General features: G+C 45.3%; 2 protein-coding genes across 16 annotated transcripts in view; one reads left to right on the plus strand and one right to left on the minus strand.

Moving 5' to 3' along the window:
• RFTN1 (raftlin, lipid raft linker 1) overlaps positions 1 to 25,697 on the plus strand; it is a 203,084-nt gene that overhangs the window by 175,125 nt on the left and 2,262 nt on the right. For 6 of the 10 annotated variants that reach the window (XM_045387000.3, XM_045387006.2, XM_045387004.2 and 3 more), the window contains exons 8-9: positions 16,950 to 17,053; positions 20,367 to 20,448. The exons of the other annotated variants lie outside the window; for them this stretch is intronic. In XM_045387000.3, the coding sequence (XP_045242935.3) occupies positions 16,950 to 17,053; positions 20,367 to 20,448 (186 nt within the window). The remainder of the gene's footprint in view (positions 1 to 16,949; positions 17,054 to 20,366; positions 20,449 to 25,697) is intronic. 10 annotated transcript variants of the gene reach the window in all.
• The window catches only part of OXNAD1 (oxidoreductase NAD binding domain containing 1), an 88,482-nt gene that overhangs the window by 6,205 nt on the left and 56,580 nt on the right, over positions 1 to 25,697 (minus strand). For 2 of the 6 annotated variants that reach the window (XR_012430658.1, XR_012430660.1), the window contains exon 12: positions 19,561 to 21,425. The exons of the other annotated variants lie outside the window; for them this stretch is intronic. The gene's annotated coding sequence lies outside the window, so the exon portion shown is untranslated. Of the gene's footprint in view, positions 1 to 19,560; positions 21,426 to 25,697 lie in introns of those variants that run through there. 6 annotated transcript variants of the gene reach the window in all.

The following is a 25,697-nucleotide window of genomic DNA, read 5'->3' on the forward strand; positions in this document are numbered from 1 at the left end:
CATGTTTCTTTGGGCTCACTCTCTGCTGAGACCCTGCTCCACCTCCGATCTTCACTTTTGAGGCAGTTGCTCGCCCTTTCCAGCCCAACCGTAATGCCACCAGCTTTGTGGGGCCATCTATAAGACTATCAGCAGGCTTTGCTCTCCCTTCCTTTTTAAACAACCACATTTCACCTTACCTAGGAATTACTGAAGTTACCAAATTGCTATGCAAAGTCCTTGAGTCAGGGACCAGCCATTCCTTATATTCATGGTTTCTGGATCCAAATTAGTTCCTTTTGTGTTGCAGTTTTTTTTTTTTTTTTTTTAACAAACATTGATTGAATAAATAATTGGATGAGGTTAGCACTGCTTAGAAAAGATATCTTTGACCAAATTTATGAAAACACATGCATGAAGGACTTCTCCCTCTTTTCTTCAGTCTACTGCTGGCTGACTTGGAGTCTTAGGTTCCACCATGACCACCATATTGATGAGAAACATAGACTCTAGGGTACAGGTGAGAGTGACAGCGACGGGGGAGACACCTGGAAATGGTGGGAAACAACTGGACATGTTTATCTTGGAGGAGGAAAAAACAAGGGCAATCAGGTAGCTGGCTTCCTCATATCTTTGAAGGGCTGACTTACGAGAAAGGAAGTAGACTGTTTTTGTTGGTTGTAAGGGAAAAACTAGGTCTAATTGGAGAGTGTATGTGGAACTCTTCAGCAGAGGAAGTGGCTGGGGCCTAGGATTGTCAACTCCCAGATGCTGGTGTGACTCGGATGTTCCATTACCACTAATTAGGAGGGATGTTTTAGGCAGGAAGGACTAGCGCAGTGGTTCCCAAACCTTGGTAGTCCTCAGAATCACCTGAGGACTTATTAAAAATTCACATTCTGGCTGGCTAGCTCATGCCTGTAATCCCAGCTCTTTGGGAGGCTGAAGTGGGAGGATTGTTTAAGCCCAGGAGTTCAAGACCAGCCTGGGCAACATAGTGAGACCTTGTCTCTCTACATTAAAAAAATAAAAATTAGCTGGGCATGGTGGTGTGTGCCTGTATTCCCAGCTACTCAGAGGGGCTGTAGTGGGAGGCTCACTGGAGCCTGGGAGTTTGAGGCTGCAGTGAGCTAAGATCATGCCATTACACTCCAGCCTGGGTGACAGAGCGAGATTCTGTCTCAAAATAACAAAAAACACTTTGGGAGGCCGAGGCAGGCAGATCACGAGGTCAGGAGATCGAGACCATCCTGGCTAACACGGTGAAACCCCATCTCTACCAAAAATACAAAAGATTAGCCCACCGTGGTGGCGGGTGCCTGTAGTCCCAGCTACTCGGGAGGCTGAGGCAGGAGAATGGTGTGAACCTGGGAGGCAGAGCTTGCAGTGAGCCGAGATTGCGCCACTGCACTCCAGCCAGGGGACAGAGCGAGACTCCATCTCAAAAAAAAAAAAATTAATTAATTAAAAAAATAAATAAATAAAAAAATATGCATTCGCAAGTCACTCTGCCTCCCTGGAAACTCAAAGTCAGAAGGTCTGGCGGGTGGGATTAGGGATCTGCATGTAAAAACATTCAGCCAGGCCCAGCAGCCACTGGACTAGAGGTCCACCCTGACCCCTTCCAGCTTGAATAAGCTGGGCATGCATGTTGACATGCTGCTTTTAAATCAGTGGCCTCTTTAAACATCCTTTTGGGGTGAAGTGGCAAATTGTGCTTGGCAAATTAGACTTAAGGATTGAGAACTAGTCTAGTGAGGGCAAGAGGCCTCTGCTTTCATTCTTATAACTTTTTTCTTTTTATAAAAGTGATCCATGGACACTTTCTCAAAATGTTAAACATAGTTACCATATGACCCAGCAATTCCACCCCTGTATTTAAGAGAAGTGAAAACATATGTCCATATAAAGACCTATGTACATTAATGTTGATGGCAGCTTTATTTGTAATGTCCAAAAAAGTAGAAACAATTTAAATGTTCATCAAATGATGGATAAACTATGGTATATCTGTATAATGGAATATTATTTGGCAATAAAAAGGAGTAAAGATATATGCTACATGTATGAACCTTGAACATATGCTAAAGTGAAAGAAGCCAGTTGCAAAAGACCACATATTATATGAATCCATTTATATGAAATATCCAGATTAGGCAAGTGCATAGAGACAAAAAGTGGACTTGTGGTTGCCTAGGGGTGGGTGGGGGAAGAGGGGACTGACTGCTAATAGGTACAGGGTATTGGTGTGGGGAGTGATGAAAGTAGTCTAAACTTAGATTGTGGTGATGGTTGTACAACTCTGAATATATTATAAACCACTGAATTGTTGGCTTTAAATAGGTGCGTTTTAAGATACTTCAATTGTATATCAATAAAGATGTTGAAAAAAGTGACACGTGGTCATTAAAGATAATTTAGAAAATACAGGTAAAGAAAAGAAAGCAAAATAAACCCCAACTTTCAGCATCACTGGAAGATAGCTGCATCACATCTTAGGATAATCCTTCCTGTGTATATTCTGTCTATATTTGCATATTTTTTACAAAAATGGTATCATACTCTTCATACTGTTACACATTTGGGTATGTAACTGTATCCTGAAAATGTTCCTGTTATTAGGCTTTTACTTCATTATTTTTAATGGCCATAGAGTACTTCAATCTATGAACAATTTTATTTTAATTTATTTAATTAGTTTTCCATTGGTGGGTTTTTGCTGACTTCAATTTTCTTGCTCTTATAAACCATTAATATTCTTTAGCAATATCACTGTAATTCATGTCAGTTTTGATTCAAGGTCCTTACTGTTTTTAGAAAGATAAACTTTCTATTTTAGAGTAGTTTTAGGTTCATACCAAAACTGAACTGAAACCACAGAGTTCCCATACAGTATGTAGCCTTTCCAATTGGCTTCTTTCACTTAGTAATATGGATTTAAGGCTCCTCCAATCTCGAGAGCTCATTTCTTTTTAGTGCTGGATAATATTTCATTGTATGGTTCTACTGCAGTTTCTCTATCAGTTACTGAAGGGCATCTTGGTTGCTTCCAAGTTTTAGCAATTATGAATAAAGCTGCTGCAAACTGCCACGTGTAGGTTTCTGTGTGGACAAAAGTTTTCAGCTTATTTGGGTAAATAACAAGGAGTATGATTGCTGGATCATATTGTAGAATATGTCTAGTTTTGTAAGAAACTGCCAAACTGTCTTCTGTAGTGGCTGTACCATTTTGCGTCCCCATGACAGTAAATGCGAGTTGCTATCGTTCCACATCCTCGCCGGCATTAGGTATTGTCAGTATTTTGGATCCTGGCCATTCTAATGTGGCATCTCATTGTCTTATTTGCATTTCCCTAAAGACGTATGATGTTGAGCATCTTTTTATATGCTTATTATTTGCTATCTGTGTATCTTCTTTGGTGAGGTATTTGTTCAGATCTTTTGCCCATTTTTAAATTGGGTTGTTTTCTTATTGTTTAGTCTATGAATTCTTTGTATATTTTGGATAAAAGTCCTTTATCAGATATGGCTTTTGCAGATATTTCTCTTAGTCTGTGACTTGTCTTCTCATTCTCTTGAGGCCTTTACTTTTTGAAATTAGTGAATTTTTATCCCATGAAAACAAATTTTACCTTTGATTTTACCTTGAAAATTCTTGATGTTGTTCAGAAGCGGGTTTGGACAAGAAGGTGAGGGGTAGGGAGTAGCACAAAAGCATTATTCTATTTAGAATCTATTTGGGCCACAGGATTCTGCAGAGTTACCTTCCTGTATAAAGACAAAGTCACTTTGAAAGAAGCAGATACACTCGTCTCCATTAAATGTTTGTTGGATGTTTTGTTTTTCAGTCTCCATCAGTTGGCTTTTGCTGTGTAACTAACCATTCCAAATGTAGTGGCTTCAAATAACCATGTATTAGCTCATGATTCTTTAGGTCATCTGATCAATTCTTTAGCCATAGGGCAACCCTGCTGATCTCTGCTAGGCTCTCTCATATGTCGGCTGATGGCTGAATGATCTAGAGTGGCCTGACTCATATGTCTGGCAGTTGGCTAGAACACAGCCTGGTGTATCTTAACATTCAGTAAGCTAACCTGAACCTCTTCACAGGATGGCAGCCACAGGATTCCCAAGAGCAGCAAGTGGGCAAGCCCCAACGTGCCAGCTTAGTTCATGCCGCAGTTTGCATCACATTTGTTAATGTACTGTTGGCCAAAGAGAGTCACAAAACCAGCTCAGAGTCAAGAGATGGAGAAACAGACACTACCTCCTGATAGGACCCTCCATAACACACGGCAATGGAACAGAAACAGGGAAGAAACAAGTTTATTTGTGGCCAGGTAAATAATGGCCTTGTGCTTGATGGCCAGTACATGACTGTATCTAATTTTCATACGTGAATATACTTCCAACTTCCACATACAAAATGCCCATAAAATGGTAACACAGCATCCTGGCAAATTAATTCACATTTTTGGTGGCAAACTCATGTCTCATTTTAGGTATGATTTACAGCAATTTTGATAAGACTTTGAGGATACAAGACAATGGTGGCAGAACCTACCCCAAAAATGCTAGCACAGGTGCATTTATTCACTCACTCAACAACTAATTATCAAACAAATACTTCCTTAAGTGCCTGGGATTCATCAGGAAGAAGATAAACTCCTTGCCTTTGTGGAATTTGTGTTCTACTGCAGGGGCAGAAAAACAAGGAAGTGCTAATTTGTGATCAATATGCGGAAATGGTAGGACAGGGAACAGAGTGACGGGGGGGTTTTCTAGAGGACCCCAAATAGGGTTGTCCAGTCTCCCTGAGACCATTTTCATTTTCTTGACTTTGGTTTTTTCATCATTGGTTTGTCCCATGCTGATGGGGACCCGGCAGTGCATCTGTTATGGCTCTGGTGGATTTATCTCCGGTAGAGCAGGGAGCCAGACAGAGTGGGAGGCGGATTGCAGGACTTGTGGCATTGGACTAATGAACAGCCAGAGGTCTGATCTGTCCTGAAGGCAGGATATTCCAGCTGGAGGTTTCTGGCACCTCAGAAGCCCTATCAGAGATGGGTCCTCAGAGAGCATGCTGTGGGATTAGTGCGATGCAGTTTGGTTTAAATAAGAGCAAAGCATAAGGAGGGAGGGCTGAGCAAGAATTGTGGTAGCCATAGCAACATGATACTGACAGTTGAGTCACCAGTCACCACAAGGAGAGTATTGGCCAACTGCGATTGCCCCAGCACGGCTTGAGAACGTGGCACCTTTGAAGTCACCAGGCAGAGAAAGTCAGGGAGAGAGAAATTCATCGTGTTGAGCTTTTCCCAGCATCCCATGTCTTACCAATCCCTTCCTTAGTGAGTCAAGGCTGTGACAGCCCAGCGCATGGTGTGTTGTGTGGCTCTGTTCATTGTTAGCTAGGACCGTGAAATCACCTTTAATCTCCATTTCCCTCTCTCTTAAGGTTTTGAACCAACCTTTATTCAGAGACCTCTTCTGGGTTTGCATTTTATGATTATCAGTAAGCTGTTGGGAATCCACTGCTGATAGGTGGAGGGGACAAAGTTGACACTTTTGGGTTCTAGAATTCCTGCAGACTGGCTCTCTCCCCAGGTCCCCAACTCCAAAATAAACATCTTTTAATTATACACTTCAGAAAAGCTTTTTTTCCAATCCCCTTTCTTTTGTCTGGGTAATAGGTAAGGTGAAAAATCAGAAAGGCTAAAGTTATGATGTAGGATCCCTCATTCACCTCTGATGGTCTAAAGAGAGTAATAAAGTGGCAAGTCCCATTTACCCCCAGAGAGCCTAGTTTTCTGTCTCATCAAAGCTAGTGGGAGGGACTTGGCAAGTCTCTGGATGAAGAAAATTTCTTTTTTAATTGTTATCAAACAAAGCTGTTTCTAAGTTGGCCTGGGAGGACCCCCTCACCCTGAAGCAATCAACGTGTGTTTAAGATGTCAGCTTCTGGAGGACAGGAGCCCTGTGCTGTTGCGTACGTGGTTCTGATGAGCAGCTGACAGGATGTGACGGCTTTGTGTTGCTTAACCACAGTCAGAACTGCAGTGCCTGTCCCTGCTATGGGTCAGCGTTGGCCCCAGTCGCCGCCCCTTAGCCTCCGCACGTCTGGCCTCATTACCTTCCCTGTGATCGGGAGCCCTGCATGGTCGCATGCCTTGCCTGGTTCTCATTCTGCTCATGCAGGTGTGTGTGGGCAGATACCCCTGATAAAAAGGATGCATGCCATCTCCCGCCCTTCCATCCGGTAGCCCCTTTCTTCTTTCTGCCTTCCAAGTAACTGACATAAGAGAAACCACATGTACCAGGACCAGATCACCCAGCATGTCCCAGAATCCAGGAGAGTGTTATCTTGCACATGCAGGTTTGGTTTTCTTGCCAACTTGGCATTGTGCTTTAGGAGAAACCAGGGCAACGTCTCAAGCTAGGACGATCTACCCAGTGTGGGTTTTTATCTCTCTCTTCCAGGGCGAGCTGGTGGCACTGCTGGACCTCACAGTAGGTTATCATAAATTAGACTTCAGGGCTCCAGAGGTAATGCAAGGCCACAGTGTCTGGCCTGGAGAAAGTCGGGGCTAGGTGTGCCAGCCTTGAGTGTGGTGACAAATTAGCAACACTCCCCTTCAGCAGTAACTATATCATTGTATTTTCCTCAAATCAAATGCGGTGACTTTGTTTTTTTTTGAGATGGAGTCTTGCTCTGTCACCAGGCTGGAGTGCAGCGGCGCGATCTGGGCTCACTGCAACCTCTGCCTTCCGGGTTCAAGCGATTCTCCTGCCTCAGCCTCCCGAGTAGCTAGGACTACAGGTGCCTGCCACCATGCCTGGCTAATTTTTGTATTTTTAGTAGAGACGAGGTTTCACCACGTTGGCCAGGATGGTCTCCAAAATCTCCTGACCTCATGATTTGCCCACCTCTGCCTCCCAAAGTGCAGAGATTACAGGCGTGAGCCACTGAGCCCAGCCATAAATCAAATGAGGTGACTTTCATGACAATTTTCCTCCTACAGGTTGCCTGGTATGTGGTTCTTCTTAGAATAATAGTAATAAACCAGTTAGCTTCTGCTGTGTAATAAAGCTCCCCAAAGCTTAGTGAGTTAAAATCATAACCCGCACAGGTCAGCTGGGTGACTTTTCCTTCAACTTTTAGGAAATCGACTGATCTCAGCATGTGCCTGCAGGCGCTGATGGGTGGACCGCAGCTAGCAGCTCCAAGATGGCATCTCTCACGTCTGCTGCTTAGCAGGGCCACAGGTCTCTCATTATCCAAAGGCTAGCCTGGGACTGTCCTCATGGCATAGGCAGGGTTCCTGGAGAGTGAGCAGAAACAGCAAGGCCCCTTGAGGCCTAGGTTCAGGATGACTGTAATGTCACATCTGCCATATCCTGTTTGTCACAGCAAGTTCCAAGACCAGCCAAGATTCAAGGGGTGACCAGAGGGACTCTCCCTCTTATGGGAGGAGCTGCCGAGCTGTGTTGATAGTGGCCTGGACACAGGGAGGTCATAATAGACACCATTCTTCCAAACAGTATGTTTCAGGTAATAATTATTTTTATTTCGCTGAGCTCCTACAAGGCTACCGAGTTTGCTGCCTTTCTTACCTGGTAGAGAAAATCAGGCAAAGATGTGAATTCACCAGCACTGGATGGGTAAAGAGTCTCGGAACTGAAGCTTTTTATGCATTACATGTATTTTCCTCTGCCCCCTTTTCTGCATCTAAGAACTAAGCTTTTTCTTAAAAAAAAAAAAAAAAAAAAAAAAAAAAAAAAAAAAAAAAATTTCTCTTTGAACATTATGAAAGCCTAAGTTATCTAAAATGAGAGGACTGCTCTCTTAGACTCTATTATGTTGTCCTAATTACATATCAGCAAAATGTTTTTCTGGGGCATTGTGTGTAAAACAAAGGAGAAAACAACATCTCTAGCTGGCCAGCGTGCCTGTCCCTCCCTCCCGTGGAGGCCTGCGAGGCTGAGGGTGGGGAAGGCTGGCTGTGCTGGCTGCAGAGGGCTTTGCTCTTTCTTCACAGAGCAGCAGGTCGCCCCTTCTCTTCTCCCTCCCTCCACCTCACCTCCATGGGCTCCATTGGATGGGAACCATGTGCTGCTTCTCCCCACCCTAGACTGGGATCTCCTGGGGCAGAAAAGGCTTCCCAAGTGGCCAAGACAGAGTCAAGCTGACTGAATGTGAGATTCATGAATGAACAGTGGTACCAGGCATAGCCCTGCCCTTTAGCATCCTGAGGGCCATGTGTAGTTTTCTGCAGTGCTGCACGCCGTGTTCCAGCATCTGCTTTCCACTTGCTAGGTAGAGGTGAAGTGGCCCTTCTTTCCGGCTTGGCATTCCCCTCCGCCCTGCCTCTGGATCTCCACTTTCCACAGCTGTATGAGAGCAGGACCCCTACCCTCCGTGAGGGCCGCTGTGGCCAGCATGTGCCGAGCAGGGGCCAGGCAGCCCTGAGAACGCACCAGCATGCTCTGCCTCCTCTGCACTAGCAGCTGCCACCTGTCCTTGCCATTGGCCACTTCCCTCCTGCGGAGTACTGCCTGTGGCCTCCTGAGACCTCACCATCCATCCAGAGACAGTTTCCAGGCTTCTTGTGACTTGCCCTCTTGAGATATTTGATGGTGTGATCAAACTCCCTATTTTTTTTTTCCCCCTTCAACTTTTAAGTTCCAGGGTGCAAGTGCAGGATATGCAGGCTTGTCCGTGTGCCATGGTGGGCTGCTGCTCAGATCAGGCCATCACCTAGGTATGAAGCCCAGCATCCATGAGCTGTTCTTCCTGGTGCTCTCCCTCCTCCTGCACCTCCGACAGGTCCCAGTGTGTGTTGTCGCCGCCATGTGTCCATGTGTTTTCACATGTGTCTGCATCGTTCAGCTCTCCCACTTACAAGTGAGAACATGTGGTGTTTGATTTTCTGTTCCTGCGTTAGTTTGCTGAGGATAACAGCTTCCAGCTCCATCCATGTCCCCACAAAGGACATGATTCGTTTCTGTTTATGGCTGCATAGTATTATGGACTGGATAAAGAAAATGTGGTACAAACTCCCTTCTTAAGCCTGTTTCCCACGCTGGATTGTCCAAGGGCTGATTCCTTCCCACTCAGCCCATTTTCATTCACCTTCTGCTCACCCCCTCACAAGGAAATCCAGCCCTCAGGCAGCCTCAACCCTCCAGGAGTTTTCACCCACCCTGAGTCTGGCAACACCTCCAAGTGTTTATCCCCATCCCAGCCCTTTCCTGGCCCTGAGCTATGGATTAGTTTCCTGTTGCTGCTGTAACAAATCACAGATTTAGTGACTTTTAAAACAACGCAAGTTTATGGTCCTATATTTGTTGAGTCAGAAGTCTGAAATGAGTATTAAGGGGCTAAAATCAAGGTGTTGACAGGGCCACATTCTTTGTGGAGACTTTTAGGAGAGAATCTGTTACCTATCATTGCCAGCTTCTGGAAGCTGCCCATGTTCCTTGGCTCGTGGCCCCTTCCCTGGATCACTCCAGCCTCTGCTGCTACCATCACCTCTCTTCCTCTGACTCTGGCCTTCCTGCCTGTCCTTATAAACGCCCCTGTGATTACACTGGGCACACCTGGATAATCCTGGCTAAACTCTCCATCTCAGTATCCTTAGCTTAATCACATCTGCCACATCCCTTTTACCATGTGAAGGGAACATTTTCACAGGCTCCTGGGATTAGGATGTAGACATTGGTTGGGGCCATTATTCTGTCTACCACAGGCTGTTTCATTTAGCTGCCGCCTGGACATTTCTATAGGTTCCTCAAACTCAGTGTGTCTAGAATAGAATTCATTCCCTCTCATTGTCCCTCCTCATCCTGTATGCCCTGGCTCAACAGCTGAGCAGCCATTGCCCAGTTCTCTGAGCTGTTGTCTGGGTGAAACATAATGTTAAATACAAATCCAGCATTGATGGGCACTTGAGTAGTTTCCAGTGTCCTGCTACTGCAGACAGCTCTCCAGTGAATAACTCAGTGCATTTCTCATTTTTTAATATGTAGGATAAATTCCCAGAAGTGAGATTGTTGGGTCAAAGGGTAAATGTGTTTGTAATTTTGAAAGATACTGTCAAATTGTTCTCCAGGAGGGCTGAATCAATGAGCCCTTCCACTAGCAATGTACAAGAACGCATGCTTCCCCACAGCCTTGGCAACAAAGCGGGTTGCCTAACTTGTGGGTTTTTTACCAGTTCAATAGGTGAAAAAATAGTATCTCAGGATAGTTTTAATTTGCATTTCTCTCATGAGATTCTGCATTTCTCTCATGCGCTTAATGGATGTTTGAATTTTCTGTGATCTCTCTTCATATCTTTGGCCCTTTTAAATTTTGGACTATTGGATTTTTTCAATTTTTACAAGCCCTTTTTTTCTCTGTAATATGAGCTGCAAACATTTTTCCATTTTGTCATTTGTCTTTTATATCATATGAGTTTTTATATAACCAAATTTGTCATTTTTATTTTTTGGTTTCTGGATTCTAAGTTATTTAGAAAGGCCTTCCAGTGTTCCCTTTAAACATTAAAATAATAACATTTTATTATATGAGGGGGATTGGACACAGGCATCTATTTCTTTTCTGAAAAATCTCCGTGAAATGAAACTAAAGGAATGATATAATTAGATAGATACAGGCAATTCTCATATTCTCGGATTCTGTATTTGCAAATTCATCTGCTTACTAAAATTTAATGTAACCCCAAAATCAATACAAATGGCATTTTGTGGCCATTTGCAAACATGTGCAGAACAGCAAAAATTTTGAATTGCCTAATGTGCACATTTCTAGCTAAGGTCAAACAAGGTGATATTGTGCCTGGTTTCAATGTTCATACTAAAAGCAAGTGTCCTTTTTTTGGTAGACATAGGGCCACATTTTTCATGTTTTTGTGCTTTTTGTTGGTGATTTAGCTGTTAAAAATAGCCCCTATGCATAGTTGAATGAAGTACTGTTGTCTAGTGTTCCTAAGTGCAGGAATGCTATGATGTGCTTTACAAAGCAAATACCAGTGGTAGGTAAAGTTTGCTCAGGCATGAGTTATAGTGCTGTTGGCTGCAAGTTCAATGTTCATGAATCAATACTATCTGTTAAACAAGGTTACATATTGATCAGTTTGCAAAAATGTTGCGACCAGAGGCTTCCAAGACCCTAACCCTATATTTCTGTTATGAGCAATGGTTCAATATTCACTAATGCACTGTTCACAATGACTTTATAGAATATAGCTACTAAGAATAATGAGGTTCAATTTTAGGTAGGTAGGTAGGTAGGTAGATAAATCGATGCCCACACGAACAAAAATATTAGAAGAAGATAAAGTAGAAGATGAGTGATTTCAACAAATTTTTAGAAGCTAGAAAGTAGATAGAGGAATCTAACTAATTTAGCAAAATGGAGGAAGCTACAACCTGGACAAGAAGGGTGCCATTTGTCTCTTGCAGAACCCAAGAAAAGCTCTGGTTTTCAAAGCATAAATCATCATGTGATGGGAGGTTGGGGGATGGGAGGTTGGGGGATGTGAACTGCAGAGCTGAAAACCAGGGCATTGGTTTAAAGTCCTAACATGATGTGGTAGGATCCCTAGTTCCCCATCTCTGTCACATGCAACCTAGGAACTGTAGAGATAATGTAGGTATCAGAAGAAACCACTTAAAGAGATAAAATAAATGCATCCATGAAGCAAAAACAAGATGCTGTTTAAAAAAAAAAAAAAGCAATCAAAAGATAAGAAAGAGCTTTTGGGTCTTAAAAATAGGGCAGCAGAAAAATTTAAAAATATAATATTTTGAAAGACAAAATGAAGGCAGTCTTTCAGAAAGCAAAATGAAAAGAGTAAGAAAATTGTGGGGGAAGGAATAAAATTAAAACATCTATCACACATTTTGATTAATACCAGGTCCAGAAAAAAAGAAGACAGAAAATGGAGGGGAGAAAAGTTATCAAAAGGGGGGAAAAAACACTTTTCAGAACCGAAGGACAAGAATCTTCAGATTGCAAGGCCATCAGGTGAACAATCCTTTGGGTAAAAACCCACACCAAAGCACGTTGTCATGAAATTCTGGAACTTCTAGGGGAGAAAAAAATCCTAAAAACTTTCAAAGCAACACAACAGGTTACAGTTAGAGTATTAGTAATCAGAATAGATTATCTCAATAGCATTGCTGACATCTAGAAGCTACCAGAGGTACTTTCAAAATTTTGACAGATAAATCAATTTCAGCCCAGACTTCTGTACCTAAACTGTTATTTAAGACAAAGGCATTTTTAGAAATGCACAGATTCAGATGACTTCTAGGGCATTGTTGCCTAGAGAGTCACTACAGGATGTGTTCCTGCAAAATGAGAAGGAAACCAAAAAAAGAGAACATACTAGCCATAGACGCTAATTTAGGAAGAACCCAGGCATGGAAAGCAGCCAGACCAGATTGGAGCAAGGGTTCAGAAATGACGTCGCCGGTGGGGAAAAATGGAACTAATGTATTTAGGATCTTGGCATATTTATTGATGGGCATTAAATAGAGGTATTGCAACATGTGGGATGAATTAGTGATGGGTTCATGTACAACCAGGAAGATGAAAAAAATTGAGGTAATAATTAACTCCAGGAAAAACAGAGGGTTATATAAAAAAGAAGGCATGGTCATAGTGCATAATTTGACCCAGCATTGAGCAATATTTGCAAAACTGTGATAACACAAACACTGACTTTTGATTTACTTTAAATTACAAAAAAACCATTTGAAGCACAGAGAAAAAGGAAATAAGAAATGTATATGGGAGCACTAAACCTTTATTTCCCATGGTAGAAAATTAGGATACCTAAAATTGATAAGTAAAATAAGAGTAGTATAAGCACACCCTGCCAGTAATTTATGGGCATTAGTGTTTTGGTAGCAATTTTACAAAAGAGGCAGAGGTAGTTTTTGTAGAACTCTTCCTTACACACCCTAACTGGTGAAAGGCAAGGGCTCAATCCTGTGGATGTCAGGAACAGAGGCAAACTGTCCCCAGTCACTGTTTTCAGGTATGGAGACCACCCCAGATGTAGTGTCAAGCACCTTTCAGACAAGGGAAATCAAATTCCTGTCTTCATTTATAATCATGTATAAAGAGCAACATATTTTCTTTCAAACTCCTTTTCTCCCAGATTGCTTCCCAGAAGAAACACGGGAGAAAAGAAGAGCAAACTGACATTCAGAATACAAACTTTCTCACTGGACCAATTTATGAATTCCTAATTATTTCCCTATATGGAGGTTCTTTAAAATGATCAAAAGACAAATGCATTTCTTAGTAAACTCTACATTCTGTTGTCCTAATTTTTGGAGGGTAAAGAAAGGTTGTGTAGGATGTCTATTTCTTTAGTTGATTTGCAATCACTGGAGAAATTATAGGGAACAAAGGAAAAAAGAGCCATAAATACAAATGAATTCCTTTTATACGAGTTGAAAAACCACAGGATATGCTCCATTTTTTAACACTCCAGGTGTGATCGGAGATTACGTATCCACCACAGGAGAGTGGAGAGTTAATTAAAATTTTTGCTCCTACTCAGAGAAAGAAATGTCTTTTTGTTTGATAAGCAGGCTGGCTTTTGAGTGCTGTTGGTGCTTTCTTCTCTCCTCACTGGAGTGTCACAAAAAAGCAGATCAAAGAACCTCCATCCGGATATGTTTCCTACCACCTTTCTTAGCTAATGGACTTAAAAGTGTCTTTCACTGACAGGCTCATCTCGTATTTTAGAAATGCCATCTCTTTACTATATTGATAAATATGCAAAAGGACTATGATAGATGCTTACGGAAAATCACATTTAACATTAATTAGGCCAAGACCATCCCAGATAGTTGGAGTGGGAGAGTCTGGCAGAGTGCAACATCTCACCCCTACCATTTGTATTTTACTTGTCAACGCACCATGTGATGGCCAGAAATTAACACGTGAGATTGAACCTTCAGCTCTCTCAAGCAGGGGTACGTTTTGTTGTGTTTTCCCTTTTGCTTTTGGTCTTTATGATTCGGTACCCTCTGGCTGACATCTCCTATCCTGAGGGGAAAAAAATGTTTGGGAGAAATCCCGCTGTTTTTTTTCTTTAAGAGAGTGACAAAATGAAATAAAACGGAGCAAAATAGAAGCAGCCGGTTTGCAGTCTGTCTAAGCAGGCGGGTTGGGCTGCAGCAGGGGTTGTTCATTGTCTCGCAGCTCTGGGTGCCCACAGAGAAAACCCGGCCCAGGATGCAGCCACCAATAAAAGGACTCCATTCTGCCACTCAGGGCTTTGTGAGGCGCCAAAGCTTGTCCTGGTTGCCATGGCTACTGTCTGATTGTGGCAGGGTTGTCACAGTGCTTGATAAAGTGGGAAGGTTATTCTTGATAGGCCCAAGTAATCATAACCTCGCAAAGCTTGAGAGTGTGGATTTAAAATTGTTTTTCCTCCTCTCTTTAAACTGGGAATATGGGGATGGGGGCAGGGATTCTCAGGATAAAGCAACCTCAGGGCTCCTTCAGCAAGTGGTGAGCGTGGCACGCAGCAGGAGTAATACAGGCTGTGCTCATCTGGAAGGGAGGCATGCGTGTGCCTGGAGGCCAGGCAGAAAGGATGGTTACAACTGCTGGGCCATCTCTGGCCTGATAGGGGCTTCAGGGAAGGGACCAGAATGGCATTCTCTCCTGGCCCCTCCTGTAAACAGATTATTCTTATACCTCTCTCTCCTTTCCTCCGTTCCCTCCTCCTTTCCCCCTTCTTTTACTAAGTTTCCTTTTTCCCTTTCCCCTTCTCCATTTCTGCCCTGTCTCAGTCCACTTGTGCTACTATAACAGGATACCTGAGATCAGGCAATTTATAAAGGACAGACAGTTCTTGGCTCCTGGAGGCTGGGAAGTCCAAGGTCGAGGGCCTGGCATCTTGTGAGGGCCTTCTTGCTGCATCATCCCATGGCAGAGGGGCAGAGAATGGGGGAGAGAGCAGGAGACTGCACTTGTAGCCTCAAGCCCTTTGCCTGAGTTGGTATTAACCCATTCACAAGAGTGGAGCCCTTCTGACCTAAACACTCCCATGAGGCCTCACCATTCAATGTCGTTGCATTGGGGATTAAGTTTTCAACACATGGAAACTTTTGGGGGGACACATTCAAACCTTAGCACTTTCCTTCTTTTCTCCCCTTGCTCCGTCCATTCCCTTGCAGTGCAGCAGAATTTCTAACAGAGCTGATCCTTTAAAAAAAAAAATTTTTTTTTCTCACATGGAGAATGATGGGAACACTTAGATTTGAGACAACAGCTGATACATTCTGGCCACAGTTACAGACTTTTCTTTTGCCAGGAGGGACCTACATGATTACCTAGGCGGTTGTTCTCAGACTTAGCTGTATCAGGACTACTGGGAAGGGCTTTTTAAAACACAGATTCTGGGGCCCTACTCCCAGAGTTCCTGATTCATCAGGTCTGGGATGGGGCCCTGAAAATCTGGGCTTCTAACAAGTTCCCAGGTGATACTGATGCTGCCGGCTCGGGGCCCATGCTTTGGGAACCACTGACATAGGCCAGTACCCATTTTATACAGCTGAGGAAACTGAGGCTGCTGAGGGATAAGTTAGTCGCCAAGGGTTCAGGTGACTTGATAGCCACTCTGGAACTGGTGTCCAGTTATAGAAGCTTTAAAAGCCATTTGAAGAGGCAGGGTGGGTAGGTTGTTCATCGTCTCCCTTCCATCCCACTCACCCAGGGTATCCAGATGAGCTGGTTTTGTTCCCAAAGGGCCGCCAGCAGGATAGCCACTCACCACACATGGCCACCTTCTGGGTGGAGCACTCCAGACCACGGTCATGTGCGCTGCCTCTGAGTTAAGCCGACCACAGACCTTGGCACTCTAGGCCTGGCTTTGCCTTCTAATTTTTGCCCCAGGAAGCCTGCTGGGACTGTGGCTGGGATCTCTCCCACCTCTGCTGGCATTCAAAGTCTCATGGCCCTGCCAGAGAGCCCTTAGGTTTTCAGTTGCTGGCATATTTGTGCTGTTGCCTCTGCTAGCCTGTGAACTCCAGGGGCCAGGGCCGTGCCTTTGCACCCACCATGGCACTAGAGTACCTGATAAATGAACTTTGTGGGCATACAGGGTGGAAGGAATCTGGATACGTGATTGAGATTTTCGGAAGCCAACTACAAGAAGCCAAACTATGAGGGATGGGGAGTCTAGTTACACACAGGGCAGGGGTGGGGGCTATACTTTCAGTGTTAGTGAGGAGCCCAGAGTAAGAAATGAGGCCTGTTGCAGTGAGAATGCCTACAGAGGTGGAAGCCAGTGCTGGGGCCTCACATCAGGGCTCTCTCCCTGTGCCAGCAGGGGGCTGAGTTTTGTAATTGAAAGACAAATGTTAGTTCCCCTAGATCCTAATTTGAAATAAAACATGGCAGCATTCATTTATCCCTGCAAGGCGGGGCACATAACACAGGCAAAGCAGCTGCTGCGTGTGCACACACATGTGGATGTGCATGTGTGTGTTGCTACTGTGGCTGGACACAAACGACTTGATCATTTGTCAAATGTAAGTGAACTCCTCACAACACACTCTGAACTCATCCAGAGCAGCACGTGTAGTTACATGCCCTGGATACCGCTCAGGGGCGCAACAATTATGCTCCGTCAGTGAAACTCACAGGAGGCTATTTGTCCAGATGAGAATCAAACAAAATTAATGGATTAATCTTTTGGCTCTAATTCCTTGCTGACATCACAGACTGAAATGGGGCCCAGAAAGAAATCCCATGTTGGCAGTTTGACTCCAAACTTTTAAAGTCTTCAGCAAGCGTCGGAGCAGGAGCCTCTGAGCGGCCAGGCACCGCCACTTCTTTTCTGCGTTGCTGGATTGGCAGATGGAATAGTCCCCTCTCACTGCTTGGGAGCTGGCTTGTGGCAGCAGCAGCCCTAATGCTGGCCTTGTTCCCCCAGGGTGTCGAAGTGCAGACAGACTACGTGCCCCTGCTGAACTCGCTGGCGGCCTATGGCTGGCAGCTCACCTGTGTGCTACCAACTCCCGTCGTCAAGACTACCAGGTAACAGTAACAGTAATCATTAGGATTCTATTGAACACTTCCTCTGTGCTAGTCACTGTTCCTAATGAGCACCCCATGTCTATAAATTATTTAATCCTGTGCAAGAGGCTGGTCGTTATGTAAACTCTCCCACTGGGAAGCAGCAGAGCCAGAATTTCGCATTCTTAACCACCGTCACCCAGAAAACTCCCCTGCACCCCTCTTCCCACATAGGGGGCCCTGTGAGTCATTACTGCCCAGCATGTCAAAGATGAGCTGCTCAGACGGAGGGGGTTCAGAGCCTCCAATGCAAAAGAAATTCAGCACCTACTATATGCCTTGTGCTAGGCTAGGTAGGCCCTTTATATATATATATATAAATATCTCAGTCCTCAAAAAGAAAAGAAAAATCCTGTGAGGTAGAATTGTATTATTATTAAACCCATTTTGCAGCTGAGGGAAGTGTGGCCAGGGAGGTTGAGGGCACTGGTCACCAGCCCCACAGAGGGACTGTAAAGGCCTGCCTTTCAGGCCTTGGTGCGGCATTCCTTACAATTTCAGGTTCATGCTCATTTGTCCACTCTCAGATCTGCTTACGCTCCCTTGAGCCCAGTCACAGCAACCATAAAAGGCCCTCCATCTATATGTTGGGCTTACTATCCAAATCAGTCCTGCCCTGTGGGGCTGTAAGCATGGATATGATTCCCATTTTGCAGATGAGGAAACTGAGGCTAGGGGAGGCTTGGTCACATACTTCAGGCTATCCGCCAGTAAGTGGCAGAAACTGGGCCTAGAACCTCAGTCCGCAGAGTCAGGCACTTTTCCTGGAGCAGGCCGCCTCTCTGCTGACCAGTAGGGATGCCCCCCCACTGTGGCTCCCAGAGCTCCACCTTTCCCAAGCCCTACTGCATATTCACCACTGCAGAGTGATGGACAGCATGGGGCAAGGCTGGCGACCAGGGTGATTGAGAGTGCAGAATCCTGGTGATAACTGATGTCTTTCCTAGTCCCTCCTTTGGCTCACTAGGATCCTCAGATTCCACGTTAGGTCACAGTGGGTCAGTGCACCATGGGGAGCCAGTCTGTGGCCACTTTCAAGCCCCTTGGCCACTGGAAACCACCATGTTCTTTCTCAGCCAAGACTTCAACAGGCATAGGGCAATGCAGTGGTGTAGAAAGAACCCTGGATTTGGGGCCTGAAGACTTGAACCCAAATCCTCAGTCTGCCACTTACCGTGTCATGTTGGTCAAGTGACGGTAGCTTCTCTGAGTTAGTTTCCTGGTCAGTTTCCAGAGGACAAGACTCATAATGAGAATGTATTTGAATGTGAAGGCCCAGCTGGTTCTGGGCCATCTAAGCCCAGGGACTACAGACAGGTCTGTCTGTCTCAGACCTTCACACCTGCTAAATAATCCTTCCTAATCCTCCAACTCCCTGTTCCTTAAATGACCACTTATGGTGGAATGGAGAGTGCGTGGAACTGGGCAGATCTGTGTTTGAATCCTCACTGTGTGATCTCCAGCCTGCTCTTGAGCTGAGCTTTTGTTTCCTTCTATAAAAGTGGTAGTCGGATTCTGTGGAGCATTGAGGTGAAGCTTAAATGAGCCATTATGTGTGAAATCACCCAGCCCAGCTGCTACACAAAATAGGTGCAGAGCAAATATTAGTTCTCTCCCTCCTTTTTCTAAGAGACTTTGTAGCTGAATGCAGTAACATGTAAAGACACTTACTTACAAAACAGAGATTTAAGAATTGCAAATTAAAACCACAATGATATATAGCCTCACACTGATTGGGATGGCTATTATCAAAAAGACAAAAGATAAGTGTTGGCAAGGGTATAGAGAAAAGAGAACCCTTGTACACTCTTGGTGGGACTGTAAATTAATATAGCCATTATGGAAAATAGTACAGAGGTTTCTCAGAAAACTAAAGATAGACTTAGCACATGATCCAGTAATCCCACTTCTAGGTATATATCCAAAGGAACTGAAATCAGTATGCAGAAGAGGTGTCTGCATTTTCATGATCTTTGCAGCAATATTCACAACAGCTAAGAAATGGAAGCAGCTTAGGTGTCCTTCATCAGACGGATGGATAAAAAAAAATGTGATATATACACACACACACACAATGGAATACTATTCAGCCTTAAAAGCGGGGGTCGGGGACATTCTGTTATTTGTGACAAGGATGAGCCTGGAAGACATTATGCTAAGGGAAATAAGCCAGGCACAGAATGACATACCTTATACTCTCTCTCATATGTGGAATCTAAAAAGGTTGAACTCATAGAAGTAGAGAGTAGAATGGTGTTTGCCAGAGGCTAGGGAGTGGGGCAGACGGGCAAAGGAGAGATGTTGATCAAAGGGTACAAAGTTTCACTTAGGAGGAATAAGCCTTGGTCATCTATTGCACAGAATGGTGACTATTACAAACAATAATGCCTTGTATATTTTACAATTCCTAAAAGAGTAGCTTTTAAATGTTTTCACCACAAAAAATGCTAAGTATGTGAGGTGATGGATTTGTTAAGTAGCCTGATTTAATCAGTCTACATTGTAAACATATATCAGAACATCATACTCTACCCCATAAATATACAATTATTATTTGTAAATTAAAAATAAAATACAAAATCATCAGAAGGGTGGAAGCAGGGGGAAAAAAAGATGGTGATCTTCTTTACAATATTTCTATCATCTTTAAAGGCAGCTCCGGGGTCCTGCCTTCCTGGGAAGAGAGTATTCACTGTATTATAAGATACGAGCTGCCCCTCCCTCGCCTGTTTTGTTCATGTGAGCCAGAGCTGGTTAACAGGCACTGCCTTGCAGGGCCTGCCTGGTGCTGCGCAGTCTTTGCTGTGCCTGCAGGAGTCATGCATGGCTGAGACCCTGGGTGCAGCCATGACCTCTGCCCACGGTCCTGTAGCAGCTGGAGGGCTGAGCTTATCACCCAGGTCCTTATCTACCTGCCCATCATTACCACAGACAGATGTGGAAGAGGCTCCTGCCCCTTTGAGATCCACTGAAGCAGCCAGTGTGTCCTCATTTGGCCAAGATGCTGTTACTTCCCATTAAGGGAATGGGCATGTCCAGCTAGGAAGCTCACTTTGTAGGGATACCCAAAAAGCTTTTGTTGGGCATCCGAGGTAGCCCCTTGGAAGCAAGGCTGGATGGCCTGGGCACAGGAGAGTAGAGCAGGCGCCTCTTGACTTCTGTCATAATCCCGTGGGTGGTCTGCTTTGATGAAATTAGGGATGGCAACATCTGCGTCAGGTTTTGGGTTCCTCTAAGGCATAAAGTGGCTCATTCTCAGCTCCGTGTGTTACAGTGAGGGGAGTGTATCCACCAAGCAAATTGTCTTTCTTCAGAGACCATGTCTACCTCAGAAAATCAAGAAGAAGGAATCGAAGGTAAGAGACTCTGATGGCCTTCCTACGTTATCCTCAGCAGGGCTTCATCTTCAGTGGATTTTCTGCAGCATTTGAGGGGGTAGCCTGCTCTAGCTTCCAAGGGCTCGCAGAGCCCAAGGAACACCTGAGCCCCTGGCAACCTGAATCACATCTCAGGCTGCTAACACGGGACAGCCAAGGGGGCTGGAGTGCCTTGTCTGCCACTGTCCTGCTGGGCAGGCCAGAAGGATGGAGGAGAGAGGCTCTTCTGGAGGCTCCAGCCTGCCAGATACTCCCACTAGGATGAAAAGAAGGGCACGAAGTCAGTTGCAGCCTGACCACAGGGTGGGGATGGCTTGAGTTCATGGCCAGCTTCTTTGTGTCTTAATCTCACTACCAGCTAGTTGGAGCTCTGGCCTGCCCTGTTAAGATTCCTTAGGACATTAAAAGTGTGGTGACCTGGGCAGAGAGACCCTGCCAGAATCTCTTCATGACAGGCCTAGACCCAAAGGCCTCCGTGTGACAGCTGGTGATGCTAGCCGTAGCCTGTGGCAGCAAGTCCTCAGGCCAGGCTGTCCTCAGAGATGCCCAGAGCCCTTTTCCCCCCTCTCTGGACTCTGAACTACCCTAGAAACACAGTCGCAGAGACTGGCCTTCTCAGAGTCTTCTCTGTGATTCCTGAAGGTGAGCACAAGGGTTGTACGAGGTGCAAGTGTCGGCAACCCTTGCGCCAGATGATTCTGATGCTTCCCACCCCGCCCTGAGCAGTCTGTGGTGCTTTTCCTGAGGACGTTTTCACCAGTTGCTGGGGAAGAGGCCAGTGAGTCGAGTGGACCCACCAAAGTCTGAGTCAGGCATCACCTGGATTCAGCTCACTGTACCTTTGACGGCTGAGGCCACATTCTCGGCAGGGCCTGCCTGACCTGCTCGGCTCCTCACTCTTGGCATCACCCCTGCGTTCCTCACGCTTGGTTCCTTGTGTCTTTGGACACAGAGCCCTGGGAAGGAGCATGAAGCAAATGAACAGATTGGAGCAGCCCCTCACCAGCCAACAACTCCAGGGGGAGCCCACTTGTGGAAGGAGTGCCAAGGCAATGGTGACTTGAAGCCAGATGGGCTGGAGTGTGGAGGAAGGTCTTTATCCAGGCTCTGAAGGTGTAATGTGACAGGTGATGGCACAGTGGACCAGAAGGCAACTGCCAGCCCACCGTCAACCACCAGGAGCAGGCAGCCACCAGCTGGAAGATGGATGGGCTGCAGAGCGCTGTCAGTTTCAGCTCAGTCACAGGCTCACCGGGACTGCATGCATTCAGCAAGTGTGACATTCAACACGCAGTGCACATGAGGGCCCCTGTCAGATGCTGACAGACACCCGCGGCAGCCTTACAGAGGGGAGACGGTGCCACCTTTGCCTAACAGCTTCCTGATGGTGGGGCACACAGATTCCAAAGGAGAGACACGTGGTTGGATGGTGGTGTGAAGGTCATGGCATCGCATGCAGGGGGACAAATCAGTGGAAACTTGAGTAGGCAGGGAGATTTTAGAGGTAGATTTATAAAAGCTGTTGTCATAAGGTAGAACTGTCTTTCCTCAGGGAAAATTCAGAGAGGATGGGACTCACTGTTCTTGCAGTCAGTAAAAACTTCTCATCCCAAGCAGCTGTACTCATCTGGGTGGACTGCTTTCTCTTTCCATGTACCTAATGAGTTCCTGCCTCATTCCAAGACTGTAGGTGACTGGTGTGGAGCACTTGTTCTACACAAGACCCTCTGGGTCACCTCACAGATGGGAGTCCTCCAGAGAGGGGGCTTCACAGCCAGACTCCTTGGAAGAATCTTCTGCACTGGGTGTCCCCTCCTCACTCCTCAGCTGACACGGGTCAGCGTCCTGCTCCCACAGGCCTGTGTCCCCTGGTGACCGAGTCACTCCATCTAGTCCTCATGATGCCTGAGCTCTTGCAGCCCTGATGCTGGGACCACCCCCACTCCCTGAAGCAGCTTTCTCTTGGTTCTTTCCCACCTCATTCTCCTGGTTTCCCACTAAGTTCCTCAGGGTTCAGACCCAGGCCCATTTCTCCCTTCACTCTTGCCTCTTCCTTAGAAAATCTCTTTTACCACCTCTGTGCCAGTGACCATTCCGCCTGCATTTTCAGCCCTCACTGTGCCCCAAGACTCCAGCTCCATCCATGCTGTGGCTCGAGCAAACCTATGACTCTCCCCCTCCCCACACCTGGCCCACCGCCACCCTATCTAGAGGAACGGCATCACCCCTCAGGGGCTGTCCCTGCTGACCCTCCCCTCTCCTTCCCCTATATTCAATCCATCCTTAAGACCCATCTGTGTTAGGTCCCAGAGGCTCTGGAATCCCTCCACTTTTCTCTGCCATCACTCGCCTCAGCTATTGCAGTCTCCTAATAACAGATCTCCTCTTCAAATAGGTTCTCTATTCAGAGCCCAAGTGATCTGTTAAAAAGGCAACTTGAATCCTGTCATCCCACTGCTCAAAGGAGTTCTAGTTTTGTATGACTCTGAAGACAAAGATGGAAATCAGTACTGTGGCCCTAAGGCCCCGAGGGCTCTGGCCCCTCTTACCTCCTCTGCCAGCCTCCCATTCTCTGTGGCCTCCAGCTCTTCTATGTCCCCTCTACCAAGGATACTCTCCTCCTTTCTAGCTCTACTTGAGCATCCTTTTCTCAGGACAGTGCTGTCTCCTTTTATACCAAACCAGACTCCTTTGTACTACACTGGAAAAGAACCACGTTCTTCTCCTTCAGAGCTCTCCTCTGGGCTTTTAGTTATTTGTGATCATTATTTTATCCTTTCCAGACAGAGTCAGACATAATCTCCACAAGAGCAAAGCCCTTTTTCCTGTTGAGACCTTTTAATTTGTGCTCAACAGATACTTGTTGAATCAATGAATGAGTAATCAACTTCTGAGCGAGGACATACGTAGTATGTCCAGCATTACAACTTAAGAAATTGCAAGATTGGCACGCCAAGGATGTGGCATATTTAGTCCTCTTTCAATCAGCAACATGGACAGAATTTTCTAATCAAGACTTTTCAGCACTGGAAAGAAACCTCTGTGTACGTGTGTGTGATTTTCAAGGCAAATATTAAACTCCTTCAAAGGGAGTAGGTGGTTTCTACAATTCAGGGGAAGACTTCCTTCCAGCTCAACTACTTGAAGTGGACACATAATGGGCAGTTTTTAAAATATGCAAATTAAATCCACTGGCTCCTGCTGACATGGAACTCTGGACACACACTGCTGTAAAGTGAAGCGTTTTTTTCTTTTACACAGTTATTTCTGAATTGGGCAGCTAATTGGATTTGGTGACACACCCAACTGCCACAGATGCTCTGGCTTGGGAAGGCCAACTCGGTGCAGCCTGTTTTATCTGCGGCTTGCTGGTTAAGCTCAGAGACTCCCCCAGTCCTGCTCAAAACATGGAGTCCATTCCCCAGGCTGGACTGCCTGCCTTTAAGTGGTGTGGATGTTAGACCTCACCTCAGAGGCTCAACTGAAATCTGGCACACTCCAGGCCTCCTCTTGCTTTCTGAGACGTCTCCTTTTTGAATTGTTGGGATCTGAAACAGTTTTTGCTGTTTGTTTTCTACCGTTTGTGTTCTCGTTTTGTATTATACCAGGAGATCAACAAGATGTGATCTTCTACAGGAAACTGGATATGGCCAGGCATCCAGAGGAAACTATGGAAGCTCTGTTGTTTATTTAGCAAGAGCAGCCCCTGAGAGAGTAGCTGGGCTCCTATTACATGGAAGGTCGAGCAGGTGGTGGAACTGTCCTCAGCAGTACACTGCACAACAGCAGAGGGCACTACTCACATGAAATACAATATGAATGGGGCCCTGGAGGTGTGCACCGCAGCCCTGGAGGCAGAGACAACCATTTTAGAGATCAGTAACTTGAAACTCTGATTCATAACCTGCCTAAGGACTGAGAGCTAACAAGTGCCAGCACTAGGATTTGAACCTATACTATAATGCTTTGACATTTTGGCACTTAGCCAAAACAATCACCACTTTTTTTTAGCCTCTTAGCCAAAACAATCACCACTTTTTTTGGCAACAGTAAAACTTCCTCTGACTTCCCTGAGAGCCGACTGCCTCTCGCAGTACTGTATTACACAGGTAGGCTTCACTGGTCTTTTTCTAAAGACATGTAAAATGATATAAAATGTGAAGAGGCTCTGACTGTTTTGGAACATCCATTAAAAAAAAAAAAAAAGGAGAGACTCTTACATTTGGGCTGGATTAGCAACAGCAGCTGCCTAGCACAGGGCAGCAGTTATGAACCATAACACGGTGCCCGGAAACTATGGAGGCTTGGTGGAGGCAGCCACGGTCATGCTGAGGGCTAAAATCAGTGGCCGCCTCTGGTGGGTTTGGAGCCTTGAGATGCCTGCCTGGCAGGCTTGGATGAAGGAGGAGGTGGGTCTGAGACACCGCTTACCCTACAGAGCGATTCCATTATTGGGATCCTCACAGTTTCGGTGGAAGAAGCTCCATCCATCTCCTAGGGGAAGTCTGCAGCTATAGCATGAGACATTTCAAAAGAGGTCAAAGGAGAAACCCATCCAACATTGTAAGGGAACTCATTTGGGGATTTTGCGGGGTACGGGGTGGGAAAGGACCAGATAAATATTAAATTCTAACCTCAACATGTATTTCACTCATGTTTCTCTACTTTAATGGAACATTCCATTACCATTCTTATCTAAAAGGTGCTAAATCCAAGAATCCTAAAATGTATTAAATCTCAGAATTCTGTGTCTAGGCAAATGTTTTATCTGAGGAAATAGATCTCTACTGTGGAAAACTATGAAAATGGCAGATTTTTAAACATTTACATAGCACATTTTTGGTTTTTCCTAGCAAAGCGCTCAGAATTATTTACAACATGGTAAAGCCTTAAGAAATCATTTCCCACTGATGGTGCAACTGCATTCCTGGGCTCCCTTCTCGAGCCCAGCAAGAAATCATAGGAACAGAGAGCTCCCTTTTTCTTTCAATTATATAACAGCTAAGATTTAAGTGCCTATTTGGTGAAACCAACACGATGCAGCTGAAGCACAAGGCAGTGGCCATGGTGGGAAGTGAAAACTAAAACCTTGTGTGCACTCTGGGCCACCGAGATGAGAAATTCAGATTGAGAAACTTGGCCAGTCAGCGGCGGAGCTGGGGCTCTCTCTCGGGTGGTCTTGCTCCAGAGATTTGGTGAGACCCTGCTTGTTGCCCAACTCTATTACT

The sequence above is a fragment of the Macaca fascicularis genome, chromosome 2 (genome assembly GCF_037993035.2).
Source record: "Macaca fascicularis isolate 582-1 chromosome 2, T2T-MFA8v1.1".
NCBI classification, from domain to species: Eukaryota; Metazoa; Chordata; class Mammalia; order Primates; family Cercopithecidae; genus Macaca; species Macaca fascicularis.